The following is a 27757-nucleotide window of genomic DNA, read 5'->3' as shown; positions in this document are numbered from 1 at the left end:
CCCTGTGACCTCCCTCAAAGAAAAGAAAAAGAGAAGAAAGAAAAAATACCAAGTCCAATTTGTGTTGCCCATATACTCATTGGAGCATGGTCAAACTCCCAGTGGCCAGTCCCTTAAAGGTAACTGAGTCCTTCCCACCCCCACCCCTGCCAAAAGCCCTCAGTTGTGATGAGCTGCACTTTAGGACCCTTATCACAATTTTTTTTTTTTTTTTTTTTAAAGATTTATTTATTTATTTACTAGGTATACAATGTTCTGCCTGCATGTTATCCCTGCAGGCCAGAAGAGGGAGCCAGATCTCATACTAGATGGTTGTGAGCCACCATGTGGTTGCTGGGAATTGAACTCAGGACCTCTGGAAGAACAGCCAGTGCTCTTAACCTCTGAGCCATCTCTCCAGCCCTATCACAATTTTTAAGAGTTCTCTTCAATGGCTTCCTGTCTAGACTGTTCTTTTTGCGGGGGAGGGAGAAGAGGGATTGTCACAGAAGCCTTCTATGTCTGACATTCTCAGCTGTGAGTCTGCAGTCATCAGTAGCCATTGCAAAAGGAGCTCCCTTGCCCTTTACAGTCAGTGGCAGAGGACATTGCTGTAAAACCCTCATTCTGTGTAACATAAGGATTTGGTAAGAACTTGGAAGCCCTATCATATTTCTGGTTTTTCTGATGATGCCTATCCATCTCTCTATAGTTTGAGCCCAGTTGTTATAAACTGGGAAGAACTTATTCCAATTCATTACTAGGATTTAGGGGGAAAGATTTAGTCAAAGTGCTTAGAAAAATGATTAGGGCCTGAGAATAAGAACTTGTGACAATGTAGGTCTCAAACCAGGGAATTTAGTCAATCCCACACTTAATCCCCAAGCCTTGCAGCCTTCCCGTTATGTAATTTACACCAAGTTTGGCCAATGTGTATGCATAGTTCTCTGTGTCAATATATCATGTTTTGATCCATATAAGCACCACATGATCTAGATAAGAAATGACTCCCTTGTAACAAAGTTCCCTTGTGTTACCCTATAAAAGTAAACTCATCCTTCACCACCACCACCATCCCTAACACAAGGTCATCTTTACTATCTTTTTCCTCTTCATAATTTATTTTCTCACTACAGAATATATAAATGAAATCATGTACTGTGTGGCTTTTTGATATAACCATTTATTTTGTTTTTTCAAGACAGAATTTATCTGTGTAGCCCTGACCGCCCTGGACGAGGCTAGTCCCGAACTCAGAGATTCGCCTACCTCTGTTTCCCGAATGCTGGGATTAAAGGTGTGCACCACTACTGCCTACCTTGTAACCATTTACGTATTGAGGGACATTTGTAATTTTTTGCTATTTAGATGAGCTGCTGTGGACATTTACATACTGTTTTTTGTGTGGATAGAAATGTTCGCTTAATCAGTATACATGCCCAAGAATGAAACTTAAGTATATTGTAAGTGTATTTTAAACTTAAAAAAAAAAATGACTGTCTACGTGCATGCATTCATGTGCCATGATGCACATGTGGAGGTCAGAAGAAAACTTTTCGAAGTCAGGTTTTTCTTTCCATCATGTGGGTTCCAGGGACTGACTCCAGTAGTCACGATTGGCAGCGAGCATCTTATCTGCTAAGCCATTTGAACAACTCAAAGCTTACATTTTCTAGGAAAGTGACAGTATGTTCTGGGTGTTTTGTTTTTTACTTACTTTGCTAGGTGCTAAGGGGTAAAAGTGTAGGTTTCCTACTTGGTCCTCACTGTCACCCTTGTAGGACAGTAGTACCTCATTACTGTTAGGATGGGTGAGAATTCTGACTAGGCTTCTGTTGGCAGTCACATGGGAGGGAGAATGGACCCTCTAACTGTTCCCCTCAGGATGCAATGGTACTTTGGTGGCTGGGGTGGAATGCTCATTATTACCATTGGAAGGAGGTAAAAGTCGATTCGGATTTGAAGTTCTCAGATGGCACCTCAGGGCAAGAGGATCTGTCATAGACATGTGTAAGCAGAAGTCTGGGTTCCCCATGTCCTGGCTAACAAGTGGAGGGCTGCAGTGTTCTGTCTGGTGCTTGGTTGGAGTGGGCTAGTTATTAGCAGGGCTGTTCTTTGCTCAGTCCTTTGACTGAACAGGGTTAACTTTTCTGAGTGCTTCCCTCCCTCTCTTCTGGCACTGTCTATATAGCCCAGGCTAACCTAGAATTCATGCCCCTGCCTCTGTCCCCCAAGTGCTGGGGCTTCAAACATGGAACCCTGTTATCATAACAACCTGCTGTCCAAAGGATAAAGTCTGAGCTGTTACCATGGCCACTCGCTGCTCTTCAGTGCCTCACTACAATTAACAGTCATCTCTTCTGAAGTTTCCACCATGCACATGTGCTTGCCAGCTCTACAGAATTTCCTGTTACCATTTCTTCAATAGCATGCTTTTTTATGGCGTGTTGTTTTGCAAATGTACTCTGTGGGTCCCACCTTCTCATCTTTTCTACTTGGTATGCAGCTAGCCATTCCTCAAATCTAGACATACCCGTGGTATGTCTATACGTTATAGTGAAGCCTTCTTCTAAGATTCAGAGGCATTTGATCCCATCTCAGGGCTCCCCTAGCAGTAGGAACATGCTCTGTAGCCTGTTTCTTGTTTGCATTGATTTTCCACCTTACCCTTGCAGTGGGATTTTGCTATACATCTCTGACCTATTTAACTGTTAATTCTTTTATGTAAGGCAATATGTCTCTTTTATTCATCAGTCTGTCCCTTAGCCCAGTACAGAACTGACACTGAACAAATGTTTATTAAATCAGTAAATGAATGAATCATTACTTCACCCAGAGACTGTCTGCAACTTGTAAGACTAGGCTACTGAGACAAACTCATTTTTACCATTGCCATTTATTTCTTCTCAGTTTTCCCTTAAGAACAGCAGCTTTGAAAAAAATATAATAATTAGCATTTCTGTTCTCCCTTCTGTAATACCTTTCAGGTTGTGTTGTTCCTTATCTGCTTCTCCACTAGTGTCCTGTGGAGGCTGACTATAGGAGAGCCAGCAGATACGGTTTCTAAAGCCAGTTCTTGAGACCGTTACTAACCCTGAGTCCAGTTCTCAGGAAGATGAAGCCTGTTTGGAACTAGTTTTATCAAGGTGGAGGTTTTCTTTGACAGGCATTTCAGAACTGCAGCTTTTACAGAGAAATGTAATCCTCTTCAATATGATCATCTTGTCTTTGACTGTGAGGATTGTAACAGTAATTTTGTGGTGAGAGTTCAGTATCTGACATTTAAGATAATAGCATTTTCACTTTTCTATATTTTATTTAACCCCACATACATCCTTGTCAGCACCCAAGTTATTCAACATGAGCTATCACAGTGCTTACTATAATCAGTGAGCTAAGCTGAACGTATATACAAACACACTGCTAAGGAGTTTTTGCAAGACAAGCCTGTGCCACCATACACATCACCTCTTTGTAAGAAATCTGACTCAATGTCTTATCATAATCTCTCCACTTACAAGACCTACTGAACATGTCAGGAACTATTATATTTTTTATATAAGTAATTTCTAGTTATTACAGCCACCTTGTAGTATAGGTGTTATTATCCATGCTTTGTAGACATGGTAACTGAAGTTGAGTTGTATATGGCCAGAATTGTCCCTGACTCCAAGCAGTGTTTTAATTTTTTAGTATACCAATCTGTCTCTCAATGAAAAATCCTAGTATTACATTTCTCCCAATATCTTGACATCCTATCCATTCAGTCACATCTCTGAGACATGGTTCTATTGTCTGTTTTATAAGATAGAAATGGGAGGAGGGAAATGCATTTTTAAATGTTTGTGTATGTACTGACACTTGCATTCTTTTGCCTAGTAATTTGGTATTTGGTCTCTAATACTCAGGAGCATTCAAGGCCTTTTATAAATCCCTTTGATAAAATCAAGGAAGCACTCATTACTATATCTTAAAGGGTCTAAACAGTTCATTAGCTGTCCAGAAAGTCATGGGTGATCAATGAAACTCAGTAGCAGTTGGAACTGATGCTTGATGGGTAAAAAGGCCATTAACATTGAGCTTCTTCCTCACAAGTGCCTGATGCTGAGCCATAGTAATTAGAGGGCTGCCAATCAGGAACTAGGATCTTTTCCTTCAGTGGCTGACTGAGTGGCTTGTCCCTTCCTCTTTTCTTCAAACACCAGTCATGTCCCACAGGGTTTGAGAAGGTGCTGTGTGGGGGTGCCAGACAACAACAGGAAGGAGAGGCAGAAGTGGAGAGGTGCTGTTAGTGAGAACAGGGACACCCGAGTTGTAATATCCCTCGGTCACTCTTAAGCAGCAGGCAGCAGAGAGCATCTAGGTCACCTACAGGAGCAAGTGTGAATGGGTTCCAGTGATGGCAGGCCTGTCCCAGTTGCCATCCTGGCCCCTGGACAGGGATACATGGCCCGAATCCATAGGCAGTGGTTAGACAAGGCAAAGACTGTTGGAGGACTGGCTCTGCTCCCAGGTACTTGTTGGCACACAGTGGGGCCATAGTCACCCAGCTTCCAAGAGTTCCAGCACCCAGCAAATATGGCTGGAAAGACACCGGCACACCTCTAAAGAGCACGCAGAACACACAGCAGTGAGCCTCCTCCCTTGACTCCTCTTGGAGATGGAAAGACAGCTGTCCTGCCCTGCAGAACTCTGGATAGCACACAGAAGCTCTGGAAATTGTATCTTCCATTCCTTCACTGAAATCCACTTCCTGAGTGACCCCAGATGACCAACCAGCAGCTTCCTTGGTTCTTTTGTATTCTAACGTGATCCTTCCTTTAGTCCCCTAGGAACCAGTAGCTATCATTCTGAGGAGGACATATCACTCCTCTGGTGTATCTTCTGTTTAAATAGGGGTGCTAACCACCTGGGATTGAAGTGCCCCAGGCAAATGAGAGCTTTAAATCATGCTACCCATTTTGATAATTACCACCTCACTGAATGGTAAGAAAGGGATGACTTATGTGTTTATTATTTATTTATTGCAGTGTGTGTGTGTTGAAATGTGTTGTGCATTTGCCTCTGCATGCACATACGGTGGCCAGAGTAGGACCATGAGTGTCTTCCTCTATTGTTCTCCATTACAAATACTTGGTTTTGGGTAGGCTGACTGGCTGGCCAGTGAGGCTCTCAGGATCTGCCTGTCTTCATACCCTAGTGCTGAGGTTATAGGCACCGGAAGCCATGCCTGGCGTTTTATGTGGGTGATGGAGATTCAAACTCAGGTCCTCAGGTTTGCAGAGCTGGTGCACTTCTGAGCCATCTCCCTAGACCCTGTGTGGTGTGTACTTAAGGATTTGACTGAGTCACTCCATGTGATAGATACTCTAGGTGTTCCAGCATTTTACAGGACCTGGGATTTGTGCCTCCTGTCTATTGCCTCTCTTCTTTCTCTAGCCCTTTACCCCTGACCTTGACTTGTTGCCTTCCTTTCTGGCACTAGACCCACACTCCCAACTGCTGGTAGTATCTGAGGGCTTTACAGCTCTGCTTACCCTCTTTTTGCTCGATACCAGGGCTGCCTAGCCAAGCCCATTATCCCGAGTCCTCCCCTGTTTGGTGGAGCTGTTGCTGCACCTCCCTGACCTTGCTCTGAGGACTGGGCACTCCTAGGAGTTAGGGGTGGGTGGGGTTAGGGCTGAAACCCATTTGCACAGACGCATTCCTATTTTATGTTCTATTAACAAGTTTACTTTTCAGGCGAATACTTCCCTTTCCACCCTCCTTCCCTTCTCGGTATTTCGCCCTTGGTTTCCTATACAAGAATCTTACCATAGCTTCTTTTTATAGGTGGAAATACACCCTGGTATCTTCAGGCTAGAGGCAGTCATGTTTATGAGCACCGAAGACCCTTCCTTGTAGCTCTTCACTGCCACCTGGCTGCTTGCCTCTAAAGGGGAGAGTGGAGTGCTGGCTACGTCGTTACTGCCGGCAGGACTGGGTGTCTAGTGGAGATTCGGGAAGGCTCCCTCTGCCTTAGTAAGCAGTTTGGAATCTGAGCAGGCAGGACCAGAACCTGAGAGATGGGTTTGGGGCTAAATACTTTCCTCCCTGAGACACTTCCAGGGCTCCAGAAGAGCGCCATACTCAGATCACAGGTCCCACTGCGCCAGCTCGCACAGAGCGCCTGATTCGCATAGTGTCAGGGCACAGCACCACTCAAGACAGGTAGCACTGCAGAGACAGGATGTCACACAGAGTTGATGACTTGTAAGATTGCTGCTGTTTTCAGTTCCCCATCCTCCGTGAGTAGTAAAACGGAAAAGCACAGACCAGAAAGAGGAGCCCCAGGAAACTCGGACTATCGGTCTCTGACGCGGAGAGAAAGTTTGAGAAAACAAGTGGTAGTACACAGCAAACAACTGCTAGCGAATGCAGAGAGATGGCCGGGGTTTGCGCTCACTGTGACCCAGAGGGCAGGGAGGTCAGGTGCAAGGGGCGGGGGCTCTGGCCATGGGCCTGGCCGGGGCGGGCCAGCCGGCGGGGCATTTAAACCACAGTCGCCAGTGTCGGGGACTCGTGCGGGCTCCGTACCCTCCGTCGTCCCAGCTCCAGGTACCAGCCACGCAAGATGCGGTCTTCCCTGGCTCCGGGTGTCTGGTTCCTCCGTGCCTTCTCTAGGGACAGCTGGTAAGCAGGGCTGGGGAGGGAGGCTGCTGGGACGCTCAGAGACGCACTCGCACTGGGATGGCTGATGTCTCTGCTTGTCCCTGGGGTGGGGGAAGGGGTTCTAGCTCTTTCTGGCACCGGCTCCTTCAGTGGCGCAGGCGTGGAAGGTTAATAGCACAGATCTATTAATTCCACATTAGCCCAGACTAATGTATGGCCCTGGTGAGTCTTCATCCTTTCCGGTTTATCACCCGTGTCTGCAAACACAGGCACCTCCAACTCTTACTGGAGCACTTAGGGGATCTAAACTTGCCCGTGGGAAACCGAAGCTAGGGAGTGGTACAATATAAAGGTGGCCAGGGAGCTTAGGCCCCGTTTTAGTTTATTTTATTGATCGGATTAGGTAACAGAAGCCAGAAATCACTGGTTCTGGGAGCCTGCCTGGGGGCACCGTTCCAGTCTCAGGGATACCTAGCTAGGGTAGGTCTCTGGGAGCAGAGCTCTCCCAAGACTGGGTGGTCACCCTTAAAATCGTGAGCTGGCTTTCACAGCAGCTGTCCTCATGACCACAAAGTCACCCATCTGCTGGGAGGAAAGGTTTCAGCCACTCTCCATCAGAGCAAAGTGTTTGATTTGCTCTGATGGATGGGGTGCGGGGTGGGTTGGGGGATGGGATTGGGGGGAGACCTGGGAGTTAAAAATACTTTGTTAGTTGCCATCATTTATAAACTATAAAACTTAACGAAATAGTCAGTTTCTGGCTTCTTTTGAAAAACAGATGACATAGCATTGCCAAACCTAAATTCTCAAATTAAACTAAGGGTCACCTTTAGATTGGGCAGATTAACTTAGAGTGTGATCCATTTGGCCTGTTTTTAAAGTGTTTGGTTTCCAGCCCTCTCAATCAGGCTAGTCATCACATACAATATCCTTTAGATGGTTTATCTGGTCCTTTTAAATTTTGGAACTATTAAACAGTTTTGTGTTTTCAGAAAGATATAAAATGACTCTGATAAGGACATTAACACGAGCATGTGTTAGAGAGTATATCTCCCTCATAATGAAGGAGCTAGAAGATGTGATAATTGGGGGGAAAGAGAATTCAGAGAGGGGAGTGGGGAGTTACTGTTTACTGTACATGGCTGCCAGCCATAGCTGCACAATGGGAATATGCTTGCTGCTCCTGACTTTATATTTAAAGGTGATTGAAATGACTTTTTAATGCTATGTATATTTACCACAATTTTTAAAAGCATAACACAAATAAACTCATTTATACATTAAGACTCTTGAAGCTATCTCACTGACGGACATATTTTACAAGACTTACCTGTTAGCTACCACTTCAGAGAATAAAATAGCTCAATGTCAAGAAAAACTAAAGTCAGGATACACGACAAACCAGATTCAGATAACCTGGAGAGTGTCCTTTCTTCAATACATCGTTGTTTTCTCTATAGACTCCATTTCGACTTTTTTAATATCTAAGAAAAACTTTTGATCACACAATAAAGTGGGTCTCCTTAGATTTAATCTCATTGCCTATGTACAGCAAAAGCATTAATTAACCAAGTAGGTCATGCAAAATTTGTGTTTAAGGTGTGTGTGTGTGTGTGTAGGTATGTATAGTTTTTTTCCTTTGGTGGGTGATGCATGTGTGTCCCTGTGGAGGCCAGAGGTCAACCTCAGGTGTCCTTCAGGAGCCATCCCACCTTATTTTTTGAGACAGGGTTTCTTGCTGAGACCCAGAACTTACCACTCAGCTCCACGGAGCAGCTTTGGTAGCTCTAGCCTGTCTCTGCCTTCCCGGCCCTGGGAGCGCAGATGCCGCCGCCGCTGCCGCCGCCGGCGCCGCCGCCACTGTGCCAGGCCCTTCATGTGGGTGCTGAGGATGATGCTCAGCTTTGCAGTGAGCGCTTTGCTGGCTGAGCCACTGCTCCAGTATTTCATAGGTAGTCTTGCTTTGTTGCTTTTTTATAGTCATTTTACTATTTATTGCCTTGAGATAAGATGTTGAGAAACTGTCTTTACCAGATTTTACCTGCTGTATCTGTAGATTTGGGCAGATCCCTCTTTCATTAGGTCCCCTAAATATCCTAAGACTTTCAGACCCAAAAAACTGAGTGACTTTCTTCTACCTGTAAGACAAGGAACTCAGAAAACCACTTTCCTTGGGAGTGCTCTTTAGTATTGATGCCATACAGTGAGCCCTAGTTCCTTCTAAGGGGCTGATATAGTTATTACTAAATAGCTATCCTTGTCAAGTACAATATCCAACTAAGGCCTTGGTTACACAACCGGCTCTTCTAAATCTGTTCTTGTTAAAAAGAAAGAAGAGATTCTTATAGAAGCTTCACAAATAACCACATCACCCTGTAAAACAAGAAGACTCAGAGTTTCTGCATTTTGGCTTACAAAAAATACAATGCCTTTGAAATTGCTATGGGTTATGGATCACTTAAGAGGAAAGAAAAAGGTCTTCCTTATACAGGCATCCTGAAAATGGAGTGCTATAATAACATTTCAAGCATAAGTGACTGTCACTGGCAGTTTACTTACTCCTGTGCGATTGATTAATGCTGGTCCTCCACATCTCGGTTTAGCAATCCCTGGAACTCAGCTTCTCTAGACAGAAGTCTTCTAACCGTCCTCTACTGTATAAAGTTGTCCAAATGAGACTCCCAGAAGAGTAAGTGGTCAACTTATAAAAATGAACAAACACATTTTTTTAGAGAGGAAAAACATTGAGAAATACCACATACAAAAATTCTGAGATGGGCTAGAGAGATGCCTCATCCATTAAGAGCACTGGTTATTCTTCCAGAGGACCCAGGATCTATTCCCAGCACCCACATGGCAGCTCACAACCATCTCTCACTCCACTTCCAGGGGATCTGATACCTTCTGGCCTCCATGGGAAACAGGCACGCATGTGGTGCACAGACATACATGCAGGCAAACACTCACACACGTAAAATAAAAATACATTCTTAAGCCAGGCAATGGTGGCGCACGCCTTTAATCACAGCACTCCAGGCAGATCTCTGTGAGTTCAAGGCCAGCCTGGTCTACAGAGCGAGATCCAGGACAGGCACCAAAACTACACCAAGAAACCCTGTCTAAAAAAAAAAAAACCAGCATGTGCCAAGTGGTGGTGGTGCACGCCTTTAATCCCAGCACTCGGGAGGCAGAGGCAGATGGATCTTTGTGAGTTTGAGACCAGCCTGGTCTACAGAGTGAGATCCAGAAAAGGCACAAAGCTACACAGAGAAACCCTGTCTTGGAAAAAAAAAAAAAGCAGCATGCAGTAATGGTAGCTCTGTCATTGTCACTGGTGATCATTACAGACGATGTTAACCCTATGCACACTTCCTGTGCTAAACAGAATATAAGCTGAGGTGGAGACAGCACAGTAAGGCCGTATAGTGTGAAAGAAAATGGAAATGAACTCTTGTCACACGTTGCTTTCACACGGGCCTGAGGAGAGCATCAAAATAGACTGAAGATAACAGGTAGTCTTGAACTCTTCACCTGTGAACTAAGGATGACAGCAATCCCTACTCATCAGATTGCTGCAAGGTTTAAATGGAGTCTTCGGAAGGGTGCCAGGCTTGCCTTCAGCCCAGAAGCAGCTTCACTACTAACTGTCATTCTGTAAGCTTTCCATACTCCGTTGTACCAGGTTTGTCTGGTTTTTTTGTTTTGTTTTGTTTTTTAACGAAAGTTTAGTTTAGTTTAGTTCCTCCATGGGACACACTGGTAAAATAAGATACAGCAAAGGATGTAGCTTGTCCAGCACTGTATTGCTGGCAAAGGCTGCCCTGGAGTTGGATCCGGGCTGACTCCTAGCCCTTGGTCTTCCCCTTGTACTCCTGATGATCATGTGAGTGGAAAATAAAAATCACACTGTCATTTGGCTTTAGATAAATCACTTAATCTCTGTGAGGTTACATTTCCTTAACTAGACAAGGAAAATGGCAATACTTATATCTCAGGGTATTGATATTAAATGAGAGACTTGATTTTTACACTTACTTAGTTCTTTTTTAAAAACTTTTTTTTTTTTTTTTTTTGGCCGGGCATGATGGTGCACATCTTTGATCCCAGCAGAGGCAGATGGATCTCTGTGAGTTCCAGGACAGCCTGGTCCACAAATCAAGTTCCAGGACAGCCGGGGCTGTTACACAGATAAACCCTGTCTCGAAAAACAAAACAAAACCAGAAAATGTAATTGAAATAAGTATCACTTTCCCAGCTACCTTCCCTCCAGCCCCTCCTATGCCCCCCACTCTCAAGTTGATAGCCTCTTTATCTTTGTGATAGGTGTGTAAATAGAAAGCTTTTGAAAGCACTTGGGCTAGTATAGTTGGGATTTGCTAGGCAGCTGGAATTTCTGTTGTAGATGGGATTCACCCCTTGGGAGGAGATCACCTTTGGCTCAGTGACTCTGGCAGTCTTTGTCTGTGGACTGGTTATAGGGTACTCCAGCCAGTGGAAGCATCATGCAAGGACTGTGAGCAGGTGGCACCAGGTCTGTGGAGGTCATCAGAGTCTGTGGAGTTTCCACCCAGTAGGTGTTAGTTACTCTAGCCCCTGTCAGGACTGAGTAGACAGCCTGTCCATGGCATTTCTGAGCCACCGAACACCCAGGGGGTCCTTAGCCCTGGGCCTGCCTGGTTCCTTGCCTTCTGTGTCCATATCTGCATGGGCATGCCTGGGGGCAGTGGACAACATGGGCATCTTTCCAGAGAGATGACTGTGGCTGCTGCTTACAGAGCTGGGTGAATCTCCTGGGGCCTTGTAAGGAGGAGAAACTCAGGACCTGGAGGAGGGAGCAGGGTGACGCTGCAGCTGGCTGAGCAGGAATGGGTGTGGAGGGAGATAGCTTTCACAGGAGGAGCAGGAGCTGAGGACTCCCACACTGTTTGTGTTTTCCCCATACCTTAATCTTCCCATGGATGCTGGACAACGAAAGGGCTGACAGATGGTTCTGTGCTGTGGAGGTGGTGAGGAAGAGCGAGCAGAAAAATATCCAAACACACACCCAGAGATGCTGCCCATGTCAGATACTTGTGCACCCATTGTACTTTTTAGTCCTTGTGACAATCTTGTGTGGTGTTTACTCCTTTATTTTAAAAATAAACCTGAGACTTGGGAGGTTAAACAAGTTGCTCAGTGACAGTTAGTTAGCAGAACCGGAAATGAAGACTCAGCTTCTTTTGGCTGAAGTCCTGATGTCCTTTTTCCCTATTCTGCAGCCAGAGGGCCGGAATCAGATCTGAGTCTCAGTTGGTTCCTGTCTCTCATCTTATTTTCCTGGTTCCTGCAGAGGTGCTCGCTCGATGGGGGCAGCAGAAAGAACTGCTCAGGGAGAGCTGGGAAGGCCAGGGCTGTCTTGCCCTGAAAAGGAGTGATTCCAGGGATGCAGGAGTCTAACCCATCTTCCTGTCACCCAGCATGTGACCCTGAGGCCCATCCCCCACGTCTTGATTATTACAGCTCACAGCAGCTGCTTTCTGGGCTTCCCCTTTTCTCCCTGATGTTTCCTCTTTCCCTCCTTAAAGGACAGACCTGCGTGACACCCCCAGCCCCCACCGAATTGAGTGGTGCTGTCTGCCCAAGCTGTGCCGACTGGTCTAGGAGGCAGCAAATGGCTTGGAGTTGTCTGTGTAGTTTGGTGGAGACCTTTCTCAGTCACGCTGTACCCAGTGCTCACTGAGGTCAGAGTCAGGCAGTCCCAAAGAAACACCAGCACAAAGCACCAAAGCTACCTTAGGTCAGCGAACAGGCCCATGAACCCCGTGCTTCTCGTCCGTCCCATTCAGGCTGGGATTGAGTGTTGGATCAGGGGGATCCAGTGGACATAAGGCTGGGCCCCAAGATCCTTCCCAGAGAAGAAACCACTGTCTAGTAGCCACGGGAACTCAGAACATTCTAGATGAAATGTATGGTTAAGGTGATGATCTTTTTTCAGGAAAAAGGAATATATATTTGAGAAGAAAGCCAACTAGGGAAGCCCTGAGTACTTAGAGTGAATGGACAGGACCGTAAGCTGCAGCACAAGGAGTCACTTAGGCAAACAGGATAGTTGTGAAGGGAGCAAGTGTGTAGGCTTTAGAAGAGCTGGCCAGTAGAGTCCTGAAGCCAGACACACCCCACCCCCCACCCCCACCCCCACCCCCATCTGATTGTCAGTAAGCGGTGGGGGGGGGCGATATCACCGCTTCCATAACCTCTAGCTTAGGCTTTGGGCCTTGAGTTCTGCATGCTCAGGAGACAGTGAGGGTGAGGCTGGGGCCAGGCCTCCTGAGGGCCCTGGAGGGAAGGCCATCATCCTATTTCCCTGGGCAGGACAACAGCTCTGTGGCCATCAGCACACCCCCATCCCTGCTGCACATGCAGCCTTTGTTCAGAAGAGTGGAGCTTTCACCTGTTAGCGTGCTGAGCCCTACATCATCTCCGTCTCTCAGAGCAGTACCAGCTAGAGGAGGAGGACAAGAGGTATGGGGTTCCATGGGCCTGATCCCTGCCCCAAGAAAGCTTTCTCCTCAGAGGCCTTCCCAGCCTGGCCTGGCCCTGCTCACTCTTGTACACTGCAGGCATGACCCAGGACTCTGCCCTTGGGTGTCTGTTCTTGGCTGGCCCTTCCCCATTAGGCTATCTCCCAGTGTTGGTGGAGGGCTTGGTAGAGGGTGAGGGTGGTGGCAAGTCCGCATTGACCCTGGTCTGGTTGTTACTGTACCCAGCCCTCTATCCTTTTCAGAACTGCTGACCCCAGAACAGGCACACCCAAGAACAGATCACCAGGTTCATTTCCTCGGGGGAAGTGCCAAGGTCACCTGCAGCCACATCCTGAAGTTGGTCTTCGAGGCTGTCCCAGGTTGAAGCAGGGGCGGCGATTAATGACCGAATTTAAACCCCATCATCTCTACGTCATGGTCAGGGCTGTCAGAGAAAAGCCTGTCTGTAGAGCAAAGGAGGAGGAGGCAGGGAGCAGGGGTGACTGAGGAGGGGTCTGTTTCCACCCCTCCAGAGATCAAAGGCTGCTCTTGGGGTCCTGTTAGCTGCTGCTGCTGGTGGTGGTGGTGGTGGTGGTGGTGGTGGTGGTGGTGGTGAGCAGGGTACTTAAGGGTGGTGTTTGTTCATTATCTACTGCTAATTTGTGACAGATTGCTCCCTGTTCCTAGCCCAGAATCATTCTTAGTGCAAAGTCTTAATGAAGTTGATAAAGCTATTATCTAGGTGCTGGGAAAGAATGAGCTGGGTTGTCAGCTAATAGTTGTTAAGAGATAGCTGGTCCCCCTCTATCTGACTTGGTTATTCAGTAACCACCATCTAGTGGAGGAGGTGGGACTCTAAGAAGTGCCACCCCTTGCTTAAAAAGCTTCAGAGGGTCATGGGGCAGCTAGCCCCACGTGGAGTGTTCTGAGGGCCTTCCCCCACATGTTCCTTGGCCCTGGACTGCTTGCCCTGCCCAGCTCTGCACCAGGACGGCCATCTCTAGCCTCATGCCTCTGCAAGTCTTCTCCCTGCTTCTGGGTCCTGAGGGAAGGGCTTATGAGAAGTGAAACCTACAGGTCCTGCCCTGCCCAGAGTCCTCAGCTGTCAGGCCTGTGAGTGAGCTTCAGATCTGCGGCCTCAGTCTAGCCCCACCCTTAACCTACCCCCCTGTTCCTGGGCCCCTTTGAATGACAGCACCTGGGGCCCTTTCCATGAACACCTGAAAAGAGCCTGGCTAGTAGGAGGCCTGGCTCCAAGGAGGCTGGGGCCCAGCTGGAGCTGTGACTTGGAGCTTAACCTTCCACCCTTTAGAGGCCAGGCAGGAAGCCCCAGAGGAGCCGAGTGTCAGGCAAACACCAGGCAGCACAGCCAAGGAACCCTGGCTCTCAAAGGTCCTGTCCTTCCTGCTGACTTAGGGGTCAGGTTTTTTGTTGGAGGTTGGAATCTAGGTTGGGCAGGCCCCTGCAGGTCTGAAAGAAAAAAAAAAACAAAAAAACAAAAAAAAAAAACCACAGGTTGGAATGCCAGTATGGACTGGCTAATCCTCCTGTCTGCCCCAGGAAGACCTCAGCTACCCAAAATTACTTTGCTGTATGGTTCCAGATTCCCTCCCACCCATCCTAAACAACCCCAGGACTTTGTGTCCTAGGAGACTCAAGCATCCTGGAGAGGTAAGGAGGAGGGGCTGATGGCCTCCTAAGTTCTGCCAGGTGAATAAAGGCCCAAACTCCTCCTTGTATTAGCAGCAAGAGCTGCCTCTAGTCCTTCCGGATCTTCTTCATGTGCTAATCTGAAACAGAACCAGCCCTTTGTAAGTGTCCTGGGTGTTAGGAATGCTGTAAGATCTGTAACAAACGTCTGTCAGGAGTTCTGTAAACAAGCTGGAAAAAGTACTTCTCAGAGGAGTAAACAGGTTTGGGGAATAAAACCATGTTTTGCCTAATTCTAAGTCCTTACTCTTTGCCCTTATAGACATGAACTTGAAACCTAGGGCATCCTGTGAGGCTGCCATGCACCCCGAAGTGGCTGACAGAATGGAAAGGCACAGGGACTGGCACTACCTTGTGGTGAGGAAGCCCACATGGGGCTTCTCCCTGGTTTCACCTGGCTCTTATCCACAGCACCCTCACCTGGGAAAGCCCAGCCCTTCTGACAGCTTCTAGTCCTCCTCAGGAGATAGTCCAAACTCTACTTCTTGGCACACAGGGCCCTACCTCATCCAGCCACTTTTCCTCCTGTGCTTGGCTCAGTCTCCCCTTCCAGATATCCTAGGGCAAGCAGTTTTCCCAAACTGGCACTGTTATTTCACGCCTCTCTGCCTTCGCTCATGCTTGTCGCCTGGCACATCCCCCACCCCCAGCCCTGGTTGACTTAGCCATCTCCTGCTTGATTTTGAAACGACATCTCCCGTTTCGGACACCGCTTACATCCCACTGGGTTTGGTGTCCCCCCTGTGCTTCCTTGTCGCACGGGGCTTCCTGCTTTTATGGCACAGTCGCCCAATTCTCCATATTTGTTACCCCCACTGACCTGTGAGCTCCAAATCTTCCTTCCCATTTCTCTTGCGATTGTGACATCCCTAGTATGGTGCCTGTGACATGGTAGGCACATGCGTGGATGCAAAAGCAGTCTTGTTTTTTCCAAGAATATCAGGGTGTTAGATTTGGACACGAATATGCCTGTTCTCTACAATGGCTTTTCCTGCCCATGGTTGGGAGGGATGGAACTCTGGATGAAAGGGGCATGGAGCAGATAAGGATGAACATCTGGGAACTCAGATGGGAGAAAGCCAGGGAAAGATGGCTGGACTTTCCTCTCTGGAAGCTCCTGGTGTGTGGGAATAGAGTAGTGTGGAAGTTTGGGAGTTGAGAGGAAGGGAATGGACAGCTGGTTCTGTCGGTTCCTGGAGGCATCTGGAGTGTCTGCTGAGGTGCAGCCTGACTTCCCAGGTGACACTAGGGTCTGTTATTGACCACTCAGCACGGCTGGGCTCTCAGGGGACACAGTGGGACCTGAGCTCCTAAAGAGCTTTCAGAACCAGGTAGGGTCTGATAGGTTGTGACTGTGGCCACACATCCTGCCAAGGACCCTGGCCCCTCTACGTGGTCAGCCAAGATAGTGGTCACAGAAACTGAGCTGTGTGGCACTTAAAGGTGATACCACAGGTACCCGGGGACCAGGACGAGAGTGACATAGGTAGGGCTGATGCTATCATCCACGTACAATTGAAGAAGCCAGAGGCAGGAGGCTTACCTGGTGAGTGAGTGGAAGGTGTCCCTCAAAACTTCTGCTTTTCCCTGGATGAGGCAACAGCCCAGTTAACTACACGGTTGCAGTTCCTCCCCATCCATTGCTCTTTGCCTGGGCTAGCTGGGTCCTCTAACAGAATTCTAGAAATCCTGAACTAGGAATCAGCCATATGTCAATGGGTAGACCTGGAAAACTTTGGTGTCAAGCTTTTTGATGTCAATCACTGGGACAGGCAGGCACCTGGGGGTAGCCTTGGCTCCCTTGAAGTCCCTAGAAGACCTGTGCAATTGACACAGGTGCCTTGGGAACAAGTAGCCAAGGAGACGCTTTGAGATTGGGTCTCATTATGTAGCCCAGGCTGGCCTCAGATTCCCAATCCTCCTGCCTCAGCCTCCTGAGTGCTGGGACAACAGGTATGCACCACCATCCAAGGTTTAGAAGAAAAAATACAGGGCCGTGGAGAGAATAGAAACTGATGTCCAGGTAGGAAACTAAAATTCAGGGCAAAGTGAGACAGGATTTGGTAGCTCAGTTCAATTAAGGCTTTGCAGAAACACCTTTTGTTTCACAAGAGGTGGCCTGCGTTGCTTAATTACATGCTTGGGGGAAGTGAGTTTAGAGTTTGGAGGTAGATAGATTACCAGATAGGGCAGGGTGAGCATCCAGTATCTGCCTTAGGTTCCTGGAGCCAAGAGAGATGAGGGATCCAGGGCCTGCTCACTCTTTTCCCCCACCCTTCTCTTTAATGAGCCGAGACACTGAGTCCTCTTCCAATGTCTGACATTTTCTTCCAGGTTGGTTGGTTGGTTGGTGGGTTGAAACTCAGGGCCTCAAGCATACTAATCATGTGTCCTACTGCTGAGCTGTACACTCAGCCCCATTCTGAGATCTATTTCCATATACCTCCTGGTTCCTGGTTGCTGATTCAGCTCAGCTGATGCCTTGCTGGGGAAACGGTGACTCAGGAGGGCACTGCAGGATCCTCCCTAGACCCTTAGGTGAGGTGAAGTGGGTATGGTACAGTGGAAACTTGGGGAGACTTCTGATTAGACGGTTCTTTCCATCTGGCCAGCACATCTATTAAGAAGTAGGGCAGAGGAGGGCACATGGGACATGTGAGCCACAGAGGAAATAATCTTTCTGTGTAGGGGAACTGACGAACCAGGGACCATGAGGGAGAGGACTCAGGTTTTGTCATCAGCTGTCCCAGCTCAGTCATCTCTTCCTATAGTCCAGACCTCTAAGCACAAGGGGAATCTGGACCTCACTCTACAGACAGACCCTCTCCTTTAATTCCATCCCATGCCCATCATTTCTGACATTTAGAAAATGATTCCAACTCTCTGTGGCCATAGCTGTTCCACATATCCAGACACAGAGACAGCCTTGCCTCAGTAAGACCCCAGAAGGGCTAAGGGTTGGAAAGAAGGTGGCGGGAACAGGGGAGGTGCTTCCAACAGAGATCCTTAGCTCCTAGACACTCTTGACCTGTGCCCTGGGAACTTGAGTCTAGAAGAGAGCCTGGAGGGAAAACGTTGGTGCTGAGGTCTGGAGGATACTATGGCTGGGCCTCAGGAGACTTGGCTGCTCCTCTCTCCTCCAGGTTCCGTGGCTTCATCCTGCTGCTCACCTTCCTCGTTTATGCCTGTTATCACATGTCCAGAAAGCCCATCAGCATTGTAAAGGTGAGGCTGGTTGGAAAGGGAGACTGCAGGACATGTTGGACAATCGCCTTCCAAATTCCTTTACCCTGGTCACCGGAACTGCTCCTTCCACCTGGCAGATACCCATTGTTGGTGACTCTTTCCTGCAACCCTTCTGCAATGTTTTCCTACATGTGCTCTTTAAGTTTACCTTCCAGACAGCACTGTTGTTTGGTTCGGGTGAGCTAGGAAGGCAGAGGCTTCAGGCTCTGTGGATTCCATTCCTGAACGTCTTATGGCCACCTACCCCTGTTGGAGGGAGTGCTGGCAGGAGGGAGCATGGATTGTGGTGGGAAGCAGTGGTGCTTGTGATTGAGTAGCAGGTTGCTTGCTTCTCTCTGGGCTGAGTGGGCTCCAGGGGATGATATGACCCTTGGCCCATGTGTTCCTTTGCCTTCCAGAGCCGCCTGCACCAGAACTGCTCAGAGCTGGTCAGACCCGGCAATGACACCCACGATCCCAATGATACCACCTGGTGCAGCTGGAGTCCATTTGGTAAGAACAGGGTGCATCACTCTTCTCTACTCCCCCTCCCTGTGGGGATAGTCACCCAGCCAACTTTTTTTGTCTTTCCCATCTGCTTTCAGACAAAGATGACTACAAGGAGTTACTGGGAGCTGTGGACAATGCCTTCCTAGTGGCTTATGCCATTGGCATGTTTATTAGGTAAGAGAAAGGCAGAGCCTATGCCCATTGGGGGTGGGGGTGGGGTAGATGCTTCATAACTGCTGCTTCTCCTGATTGACCTGGGGCTGCAGGCTAAGGCAAGAAAGCTGATAGTACCTAGGTGTGGGTGTGAGGCCGAGGCCCCACCCAGGTCACTAGCCCATGGCCAGCCTCCTTTCTTCACTGTGGTCACCACCCTGTTCCTCTGCCTGGTAGACAGGAAGCATTGGTGGGTATAGACCAGGGTCCTCTAAGCCCCGGACATGTAGATTCCAAAGGAGAGCCTACACAGTGCTGTCTAAATTATACAGCCAGTGTGGGTCTCACCTAGCCAGCACCGAGCTTGCTGCCAGGAATCACAGATGGACAAGGCAGGGTGTGACCTTCCAGGAGCTCACAACCTAGGAGAAAGACCCTTCCTTATCTTAGCAGCTCACTGAAAATTATTGACATGTTGGGTGATCATGCAGTGCAAGCTGGGATTGAAGACAAGGAGTTAAGGAAGGCATTCCAGATGAGCCCTGAAATGTGAAGAACCATGGGCATGGCAGTGGGGAAGGACACCCAGGTGGGGGGCGCCAGTGAACACAGGCAAGTAGGGAACAGCTTGGAGTGCCGGTGAACCTTCACAGGGTTACCAGGGGGGAGCTTTGAGGGAAGTGACAGCAGGAGACAGGGCTGAAGGATAAGGTCATTTGCAGAGGGCCTGCTCCAGGCTGTGGAAGGGAGAACCATGGGAGGAGTTTAGCTAGGTGTGAGGGAGAAGCTGAGGTAGGCTTGAAGTGGACAAGACAGGTTATAGCAAGGTTATAAGCCAGGGTGACAGCTGCCTAAGCTGCTGAACTTGGGGACAGCTGGCGTTTCAGAGGCTTCCGTGATGAAAGGAGGAGGGAGAATTTAGAATTTATAGTGTTGAGTTTCCCTTGCTTTAGGGACAGCCAAGTAATGGTACCCAAAAGGCAGTCTGAATATGACCCTGGAGCATAAAGGGACACATAGGGATGTGCTGAAAGGAAAAAAAGTGAGAATGGTCAGCCAGCAGGGATGGACATAGGCAGCAGAATGTCAGAATAGTGTCAGATAAAGCAGAGGAGCCTTGGAAGTGAGGACTGGAGTCAGTCTTGGAATGCAGAAGGACATAGGTCATCACTGGTAACCATAGCCACAGTGGCTTCAGCAACATGGGATGGGAGAGGGAGGTGGTAGAGTGGACATGGCATTAACCTGGAGTTCACTCCTGTCCTTTTCTCCAGTGGAATCTTTGGGGAGCGGCTGCCCCTCCGTTACTACCTTTCAGCTGGACTGGTGCTCAGTGGCCTGTTCACCTCCCTCTTTGGCCTGGGGTACTTCTGGAATATCCACATGCTCTGGTACTTTGTGCTTATCCAGGTATGAGTCTGTCTTGCACTTGGGTCTTTGTTCCCCTCAAAGAGAGGTCCCTGGCCACCCCCAGGTCAGAGTAGACAGGAACTTGGTCTCCTTGCTCCAGTCCCAGACTCCTTCTGTCACTCCACTCAGGGAAAAGTCACGCCTGACTGGCTCAGTAAGCCTGCCTCGGATAGTGCACTGAAGCTGCTTCAGATGCACGAGAAGGCTGGGCTCTGCTCACATGATCTTGAGCTAGAAGCCAGTTCATGACATTGTGTGTGGATGTGCAAAGGAGGGAAATGTAGGGTGTGGAGGGCTCCTCAGCCGTGACACTGAACCTCTTCTACCCAGGGTGGGGGAACTCACTCTCACCTTCCCACCCTCTCCTACAGATCTGCAACGGACTTGTTCAGACTACAGGCTGGCCATCTGTGGTGACCTGCGTTGGCAACTGGTTTGGAAAGGGAAAGTGAGTGTGATAAGGAGGTGGGAAGGACCCAGCGAGGGGAGGGGGTGGTGTCCAGAGTACTTTCAGGAGATCAGGTTGGAAAATGTGTCTTCTTGCTGGGTCTCACCCACTGAGAAGAAACATCTCTGGGGCTAACGGGGAGTGCCGTTTTTCTCATCTTTAGGATTGAACCCATAGAGCAGACATGCTTCCCATAACAGGTGTATTATAATTTTTGATTGAAGGTAAAAGGTTCCACAATGCTCTTTTCTTGGACTGGCTTTTGTATGAGGTTGCCTCAGTTTCTCACTTCAGCACTGTTGGTCTGACTGTTCAGCTCTTTGTTACGGGGGCTGCCCCACACGCCGTTTTTACAGTGTGCATGGCATCTCCCCACTAGATGCCAGTAACAAAACTCAAGTCATGGCCACTGAAAATCTCCAGATGTTTCCAGATGTCCCCTCAGGGGCAGAATCATGCCCAGTTGAAGACTACTGTTTTAGAGTGATATTGATGGGGGTCAGAAGAGAAGAATGGAAGGTTCATGGTTTCCCCGTGGTCCGAGTTCCCATCTGTGCTTGCCCAGGGGGACCTCCAAGCAGTGCTGTGCCCTGCTGCTTACCAGCAGCCCAAGGCTTTTTCTGCACTGTCTTTGGGGTCTCTGAAAATCTCAGTTGTGTGCACAGCCGGAGGCTAGAGGTAGCCAGCCTTTTGAGCTTGGCTGGGTGGGGGATTTTTTTCTATTGTATCCCTTTCCCTTCCCTTTTCTTCAGGCGGGGATTCATCATGGGCGTCTGGAATTCCCACACTTCTGTGGGCAACATTCTGGGCTCCCTGATTGCTGGAGTCTGGGTGAACCAGCAGTGGGGCCTGTCGTTTATCGTGCCTGGCATTATCACCGCTATCATGGGCATCGTCACCTTCCTCTTTCTTATTGAATGTGAGTGGTCCCTTCCCACCCGCGTGCTCTAAGGGATGCTTATGGGAGGAAGCAGCTAGAAAATATTCGGTGAGCATTGCTGTTCAGGATATTGAACGACTAGCTCTGTGACCCTGAAACTGTTTCATCTATAAAATGACAGTAGTACTTGTTCCCAAGGACTTCTGAAGGTGTAAGAGGGACGATGTAGTTTAAATATTGTGTCTACAGTGGGTGCTCTGCTGAAGGGCTGTGCCTCTTACATTCCGACGGATACTGTTTTTTCCCCATTCTCTGACAGCCCTGAGTTGGCAAGGCCAGGTGAATCGCTGCTCATCCAAGAGCAGTCATGACCTAGTTCCAAGAAGAGGCAGGCTGCTCTAGGAAGCCTGCTCCCTTAATGCTGGGGGCCACACGGGACGTGTAGGGTTAACTCTGCACTAGTTTGGACCCTGAGACCCACTGTAAAGTGAGGGGCTGACCTATTGGCAAGCTTCTCAGAAAGGAATTTGTTTTCCCCCAGATCCAGAAGATGTGGATTGCACCCCTCCTCAGCACCATGTGAGTATATCATCCCAGCCCTGGCCCTGACTGCCTCGCACGAATTGGCCACGGGAGGGCAAGTGTTGAAGGAGGGACCAACTAGTGACTTCACAGACCGTATTGGGCTCTTGGGTTAACTGCCCCACAACCAGATGGGCCTGCCAGCCCAAAGAGAGCAACATACACCACCACCTCCAGGATGGGTGCCCCTACCTCTTACCTGGGCCACCCTTCCCATTAGAGAAGGTTGGTAAGTGGCCCTGCCCACAAAGAGGGATCTTCTCTTTTGCTCAGGATGACCTGGAGAAGGAACGAGACAACCCCGAGGATCCTGCGAATGGTCCCTATTCCCACAGGGAGTCCAATGCGGACATTGCAGTCAGCTCCTCCAAGGAGCAGGGCTCTGAGCCTGAAGCAATCAGTTTTCTGGGGGCACTCAAAATTCCGGTGAGACATTTGTGGAACGAAGGGAAGAGAATCTCTCTCGAGTTCTCCATCAGACATTAGAGGATGGGATGTGGGTGGCAGGTGGTTCCAAGAATTTCTGTCCAGATTGTAGGATGGCTGCTTGGGAAGAGCAGTACAGGAGGACTGTCTTGACATGACATGAAGCGTTAGGCACATTGCTGCCATTAGGATTGGCTGTCTATTTGAGGTCGCTTTGTATGGACGTGATCATAGTCATGGGGGAGAGCTATCCTATCTGTGGGACCCCCACTGGATCGGGGGTCTCTTGAGCACCTTTCCATTGTGCCCTCTCTTGTACTGCCCAGGGTGTGATCGAGTTCTCGTTATGTCTGCTCTTTGCCAAGCTGGTCAGCTACACCTTCCTCTACTGGCTGCCTTTGTATATCTCCAATGTGGGTGAGTCAGTCCAAGGGGAAGAAGAGCAGAGAAAAAGGGTCTCTGCTGCTGCAGGGAGGACACCAGACCTGGGTTTGATTCTGGTACACAAACTAAGAAAGGCTGAGCCTCTCTCAGGTTGGGATCTTTTTTTGGGGGGGTTGGGGGTTCAAGACAGGGTTTCTCTGTGTAGTTTTGGTGCCTGTCCTGGATCTCGCCCTGCAGACCAGGCTGGCCTCGAACTCACAGAGATCTACCTGGCTCTGCCTCCCGGGTGCTGGTAATAAAGGCGTGAGCCACTGCCCGGCAGGTTGGGAGATTTGCTTGGTTACTTCATTAAGTAGGATGCTGAGCCCCATGCACTGTCTACAGCCACTTGCCCCCTTGGAGCTGAGTTGGGCCTTAGGAGCATAAAGCTGTGTCCTGCAATCCAGTCTGTGTGTGGGCTGCTTGGCCCAAAGGTGGGCAGAAGTCTGCCTTGAACACCTCCAACTCAAGGAACAGGCTGTGTGAGCTTTCTTACTCCAGACTCCGAGGCTCTTCTTTCAAGCACCATCATGAGAGTGATGTCTTTGTACTAGGGTCTTCTGGGATACAGCCTCATGCAATGGCTGCTCTCCACTGCCCCTACCCAAGGATGTAAAGATGAAAGAACTCACTGTTTGAGTTCTACCTGCTCAGAGTCTCTGTTTTGCCATTGATGGGTAACACACCAAAAAAGCACCATGTTCTGCTTTCCTGACCCCCAGGATTCCGAGAGCCCCATCCCTTATTCAGGACCTTTCACCCAGGGCTGTTTCACTCTTTCTCAACTCTGGAAAGGAACAATGGCTCTCCTGCCCCACACCCCACATTAACTCTGAATGGGAGACCAGGAAACTATGGGGATTAGTCACCAGATCTCAAACTGTAGCTTGCCCCATAGCTCTAAATGAGGGGCCCCTCTCTCTGATACTGGTGGAGTACTAGGGCACTTTCGTAGGCGTTGTGACCTTTTGTTTTGTGGCTTTGATGCTGACTTCAGGGTATGAATCAGCCTTGAGGGTGGAGTTACAAGTCAAGCTTCTGGGTCTTCCCCTTTTCTAAACCCAGGGTCCCTGTCTTCCTGCAGGTCTCCTGTGGCTGTGGGCATTAGCACAGACCTAAGGTGGCCTGCCTAGGAAGAGCCCTTGTAGAGGTTGCTTCTAGATCAGAAATGGGTGGTTGGGCCGAAGCTCAGTCAGAACTTTACACTCCAGGAGAAAGAGCTAGAGGCGCACCGGGATTGTAGGAGAGACCTTGCTCTGAAAGGTCTAGGCCATCCTTCAGGGAAAGAGGGAATTTTAGGAGTTGGAGCCTGAAGGAGTATATCCCAAGCTACTGCAAACGCACCCTGTGGCCCTGGCCAATCACTTGGCCATGGGCCCTCAGCTTCTTCCTTGGTCTGGACCAATGTCCCATGGGGACCCTTCCAGCTGTGGCATTCAGAACCTTTGCCCCAGCCTCCCTATGTGTCTGATCATGTTTTTGTGTGTGTGTGTGTGTTTTCCATAGCTCACTTCAGTGCCAAGGAGGCTGGGGACCTATCCACACTCTTCGATGTTGGTGGCATCATAGGTGAGCCCCTGTCCTTTTGTCCTGGCAGGCTGTCTTTCCTGCTCGCTTCTTTGCAGAGGTGTAGAAAGAAGGGACAGCAGGCCATGATCTGGGCAGTGGCCCCAGAGAAGAAAGGCTCTTGGCATGTTCTCACTTGTGCTCCTGCAAGGCTGGGTGGGCCTAATAAAGAAAGGTGATCTTTGTGCTTCGGTTTCCTGGAGTGATGGGTGCAGGGGAAGGCTACAGAGAGATGGTCTTTCCTAAGGCCAGGCCAGCACTGGGCAGGCCGATGGGACAGAACTGGGCAGTAGATGAGGAACAGGATGGTTGTGTCAGGAACAGCGTGTGAGTGAACGTGTGTTCCAGGTGGCATCATGGCAGGGCTCATCAGTGACTACACCAACGGCAGGGCGACCACTTGCTGCATCATGCTGATTCTGGCTGCTCCCATGGTACGTTATAATCTCAGAGTGCATACGCTGTGATCAGGTGTCTGCACCTCATACCTGTGCATCCATCTCTACATGTGCATACATAGCTGTCTCTCTGTACATATGTGCACATGTATTCCTGGGCACATGTGGAGAAAGAGAAGTGAGAGTCAGCAGAGGACCAGGCCCTGTGAAAAAAGGGACACCAGCTGCTCCATGTTTTGACCAAGGAATAATAAAGAGGTTGAGGATAGACACAAGAGAAGACTTTTTTGGGGAAGGGGAAATTATAGAGCCATACCTGATGGTACATGCCTGTAATCCCAATGTTTGGGAGGTAGAGGCAGGGAGAATCAGGAGTTCAAGGCCTTCCTCAGCTACAGAGTGAGTTTCAGGACAGCCTGTGACAGAGTGAGTTTCAGGACAGACTATGTTGCATGACACTCATCTCAAAACAACAACAACAACAAAAAAAAAAAAAAAAAAAAAACAACCCAACAACAACAAAAAAGGGAAAGTAGAGATTACATGGTTCGACCATCCATTTCTGGGACAAAGACTTGAGAAGTCTGGATGTACAAGGAGGGAAGTGATGTGTGGCATTCCAGAGCAGGTGGCTATTCCAGACTCTGGTCTAGCCCAGCAAGAGGAAACCAGCTTCGACTGTCTCCTTCCTCTCTCAGATGTTCCTGTACAACTACGTTGGCCAGAATGGAATAGCCAGCTCCATAGGTGAGGAGTGGTGTGAATCACTAGAGAGGCTCTGCCTGGGGAGCTCCATGAAGTGGGTGTGAGGTCAAGGCTCTGGTCGTGGGGCTGCACCCAGCCCCTCATCTCTAAGAATACCGTCTCTGCTGTCTTCCCAGTGATGTTAATTATCTGTGGGATCCTGGTCAATGGCCCATATGCACTGATCACTACGGCGGTCTCTGCTGACCTGGTGAGTGGGCCACTCCTGGGTATCAGGCCAGTCTGAGGACTTGGTCAGGGGCTCTGTTGTCCTGTAGACCCTCCATGGGCTCTTTCCTTTCAACCCCAGGACCCCATCACCACCCTCCTCAAGTTAGCTTTCTCCCAACGCTGCTTTTACCCAGTGGTTTTGCTCAGCTTGGGCTGTCCCACCCTACTCTCTCTCCCCAGGGCACACATGAGAGCCTGAAGGGTAACGCCAAGGCCCTTTCCACTGTCACGGCCATCATCGACGGCACTGGCTCCATAGGTTTGTTACTGGTTTGGGCTCCTGGCAGCTGAACCCCAGCCTTGTCTTGGGTGGACCCCTAGGTGCACTGCCCAAGGTGGTCAGGGAAGGTATGTATCCTGCTTTCATGAAACTGTTGTGTACAGGTGCGGCTCTGGGGCCCCTGCTGGCTGGGCTGATTTCCCCCACAGGCTGGAATAACGTCTTCTACATGCTCATCTCTGCCGATGTCCTGGCTTGCTTGGTAAGAGTTCTTGGGGTACATGGATGGCTATTGGTGAATGTCTCCAGACTGGAACTCTGGCATAAAATATTAGGGCTTCTGGGATGGTGAGTCAAGGGTAGCTGCCTTTTGCTCAGAATGTCTTCCTGTGGGGAATGCTGTTTTTCTCAGCCATCTGGCCCATGGATCAGCTGAGCCTGGAAGATCACAGTGTCTTCCCTTACCTCTCTGCCTTGAACTCCCCACAGCTCCTCTGCAGGTTGGTGTACAAAGAGATCCTGGCCTGGAAGATGTCCCGGAGCAGAAGCAGCGGGTGAGTTCCCTAGCAGTGGAAGCCCTGCACCTAACATCACTTCTGGGACTCTACCCAATGCTCAGTTACTCTGTCCTCTGTCTGTGCTGGTCCATCCTGGGCCTCAGGAACAGAGGAAGCCCTGCCCCTAACATCACTTCTGGGACTCTACCCAATGCTCAGTTACTCTGTCCTCTGTCTGTGCTGGTCCATCCTGGGCCTCAGAAACACCGAAGCAGCTCCTGGTCCTTGATGTACCATTGGACCCCCATCCCACCCCAGACCTGCTAACCTTTCCCCTCTTGTCCCCGTGTGTCTCCATAGCTCTAGTCTGGCCCTAACCCACCCGCGATAGTATTTTCCTCAAGTCCCGTGAGTTTGTGAGTATTTTCTTCAAGTCTGACTAATACGCCATCAGAATGTGGGCTGCATGTGAATCCTCTCCACTCCTGTGTATGATTTCCCCCCAACCCCAACCAGCTTTTTCTGTTTCCTTGGGAGCCATACCTGGAGATTCAAGCTAGTCAGAACATGGTGCTTGGGAAGTGTTTCTCAGGGGACCTGAGATGCTACAGAGGGCTTTGGACACACCCGTAGGGCAAAGGGGGCAGAGATACAGAATCCTTTCTTCTCTGAACCGAGGCTGAGCTGCAGGTGCCTCCTAAACATCAGAAATCAAAGCCACCTGCCCCCTCTGCCTGGGGTGTGTGGAAAAAGGCAACTATGAAATCAAAGCCTCTGGAACAAATTGCAATCAAAGTGGCTAGTCCGGTGTGGTTTCTGCCTGGTGTCCAGTGGTGGTGGGTATGGAAAGTGCATAGGTCAGTGACTGAGTCGGCGCTGGCCAGAGGCTGAGGTGCTGGTGATTGGTTGACTGTCCCTGGGGCCTTTCTGGTGGTCCTTCTAGCAGAATTATTTTACTAAGAAGGAGCTGGCCAAGCCTGGACCTGGGCTGGATGGTAAAGTGAAGAACCCCCCTCTGGGGATCTGAGAACCTATACAGTATCTGGGGAAGTATTTCCACTTTAAGAAGGCCTCATACAAGGAGCAAAGTTGAAAGCAGGAAGCAGTACAGGAAGTGGAGACGTTCACAGGGTCTGTCCTGTGTCCTGCCCTGGAGGAGGGGAACAGGGCTGGACAGTGTGACTGATCTCCTTTCACCCACATT

General features: G+C 49.2%; 1 protein-coding gene and 1 long non-coding RNA gene across 2 annotated transcripts; one reads left to right on the top strand and one right to left on the bottom strand.

Moving 5' to 3' along the window:
* Nucleotides 1–5047: 5047 nt before the first annotated feature.
* Slc37a2 (solute carrier family 37 member 2) lies at nucleotides 5048–27443 on the top strand. The gene is made up of 17 exons (XM_059267636.1): nucleotides 5048–6651; nucleotides 17984–18065; nucleotides 18485–18578; nucleotides 18671–18749; nucleotides 20003–20138; nucleotides 20510–20586; nucleotides 21339–21505; nucleotides 22008–22045; nucleotides 22322–22474; nucleotides 22801–22891; nucleotides 24404–24466; nucleotides 24812–24897; nucleotides 25560–25608; nucleotides 25743–25816; nucleotides 26017–26095; nucleotides 26221–26318; nucleotides 26546–27443. The coding sequence occupies exons 1-17, from the start codon at nucleotides 6593–6595 to the stop codon at nucleotides 26612–26614; spliced, it is 1494 nt and encodes a 497-aa protein (XP_059123619.1). The 5' UTR covers nucleotides 5048–6592; the 3' UTR covers nucleotides 26615–27443.
* LOC131914869 (uncharacterized) lies at nucleotides 11145–15652 on the bottom strand. Its single transcript, XR_009380199.1, has 4 exons — nucleotides 15558–15652; nucleotides 14488–14600; nucleotides 13470–13590; nucleotides 11145–12030 (listed from the first exon to the last, which is right to left on the bottom strand). It is a non-coding gene; the product is annotated as an uncharacterized LOC131914869 (long non-coding RNA).
* Nucleotides 27444–27757: the final 314 nt, after the last annotated feature.

The sequence above is a fragment of the Peromyscus eremicus genome, chromosome 7, assembly GCF_949786415.1.
Source record: "Peromyscus eremicus chromosome 7, PerEre_H2_v1, whole genome shotgun sequence".
Taxonomy (NCBI): domain Eukaryota; kingdom Metazoa; phylum Chordata; class Mammalia; order Rodentia; family Cricetidae; genus Peromyscus; species Peromyscus eremicus.
Note: the sequence above shows the minus strand (reverse complement) of the source record. Positions and strands in the feature narration are given on the sequence as shown.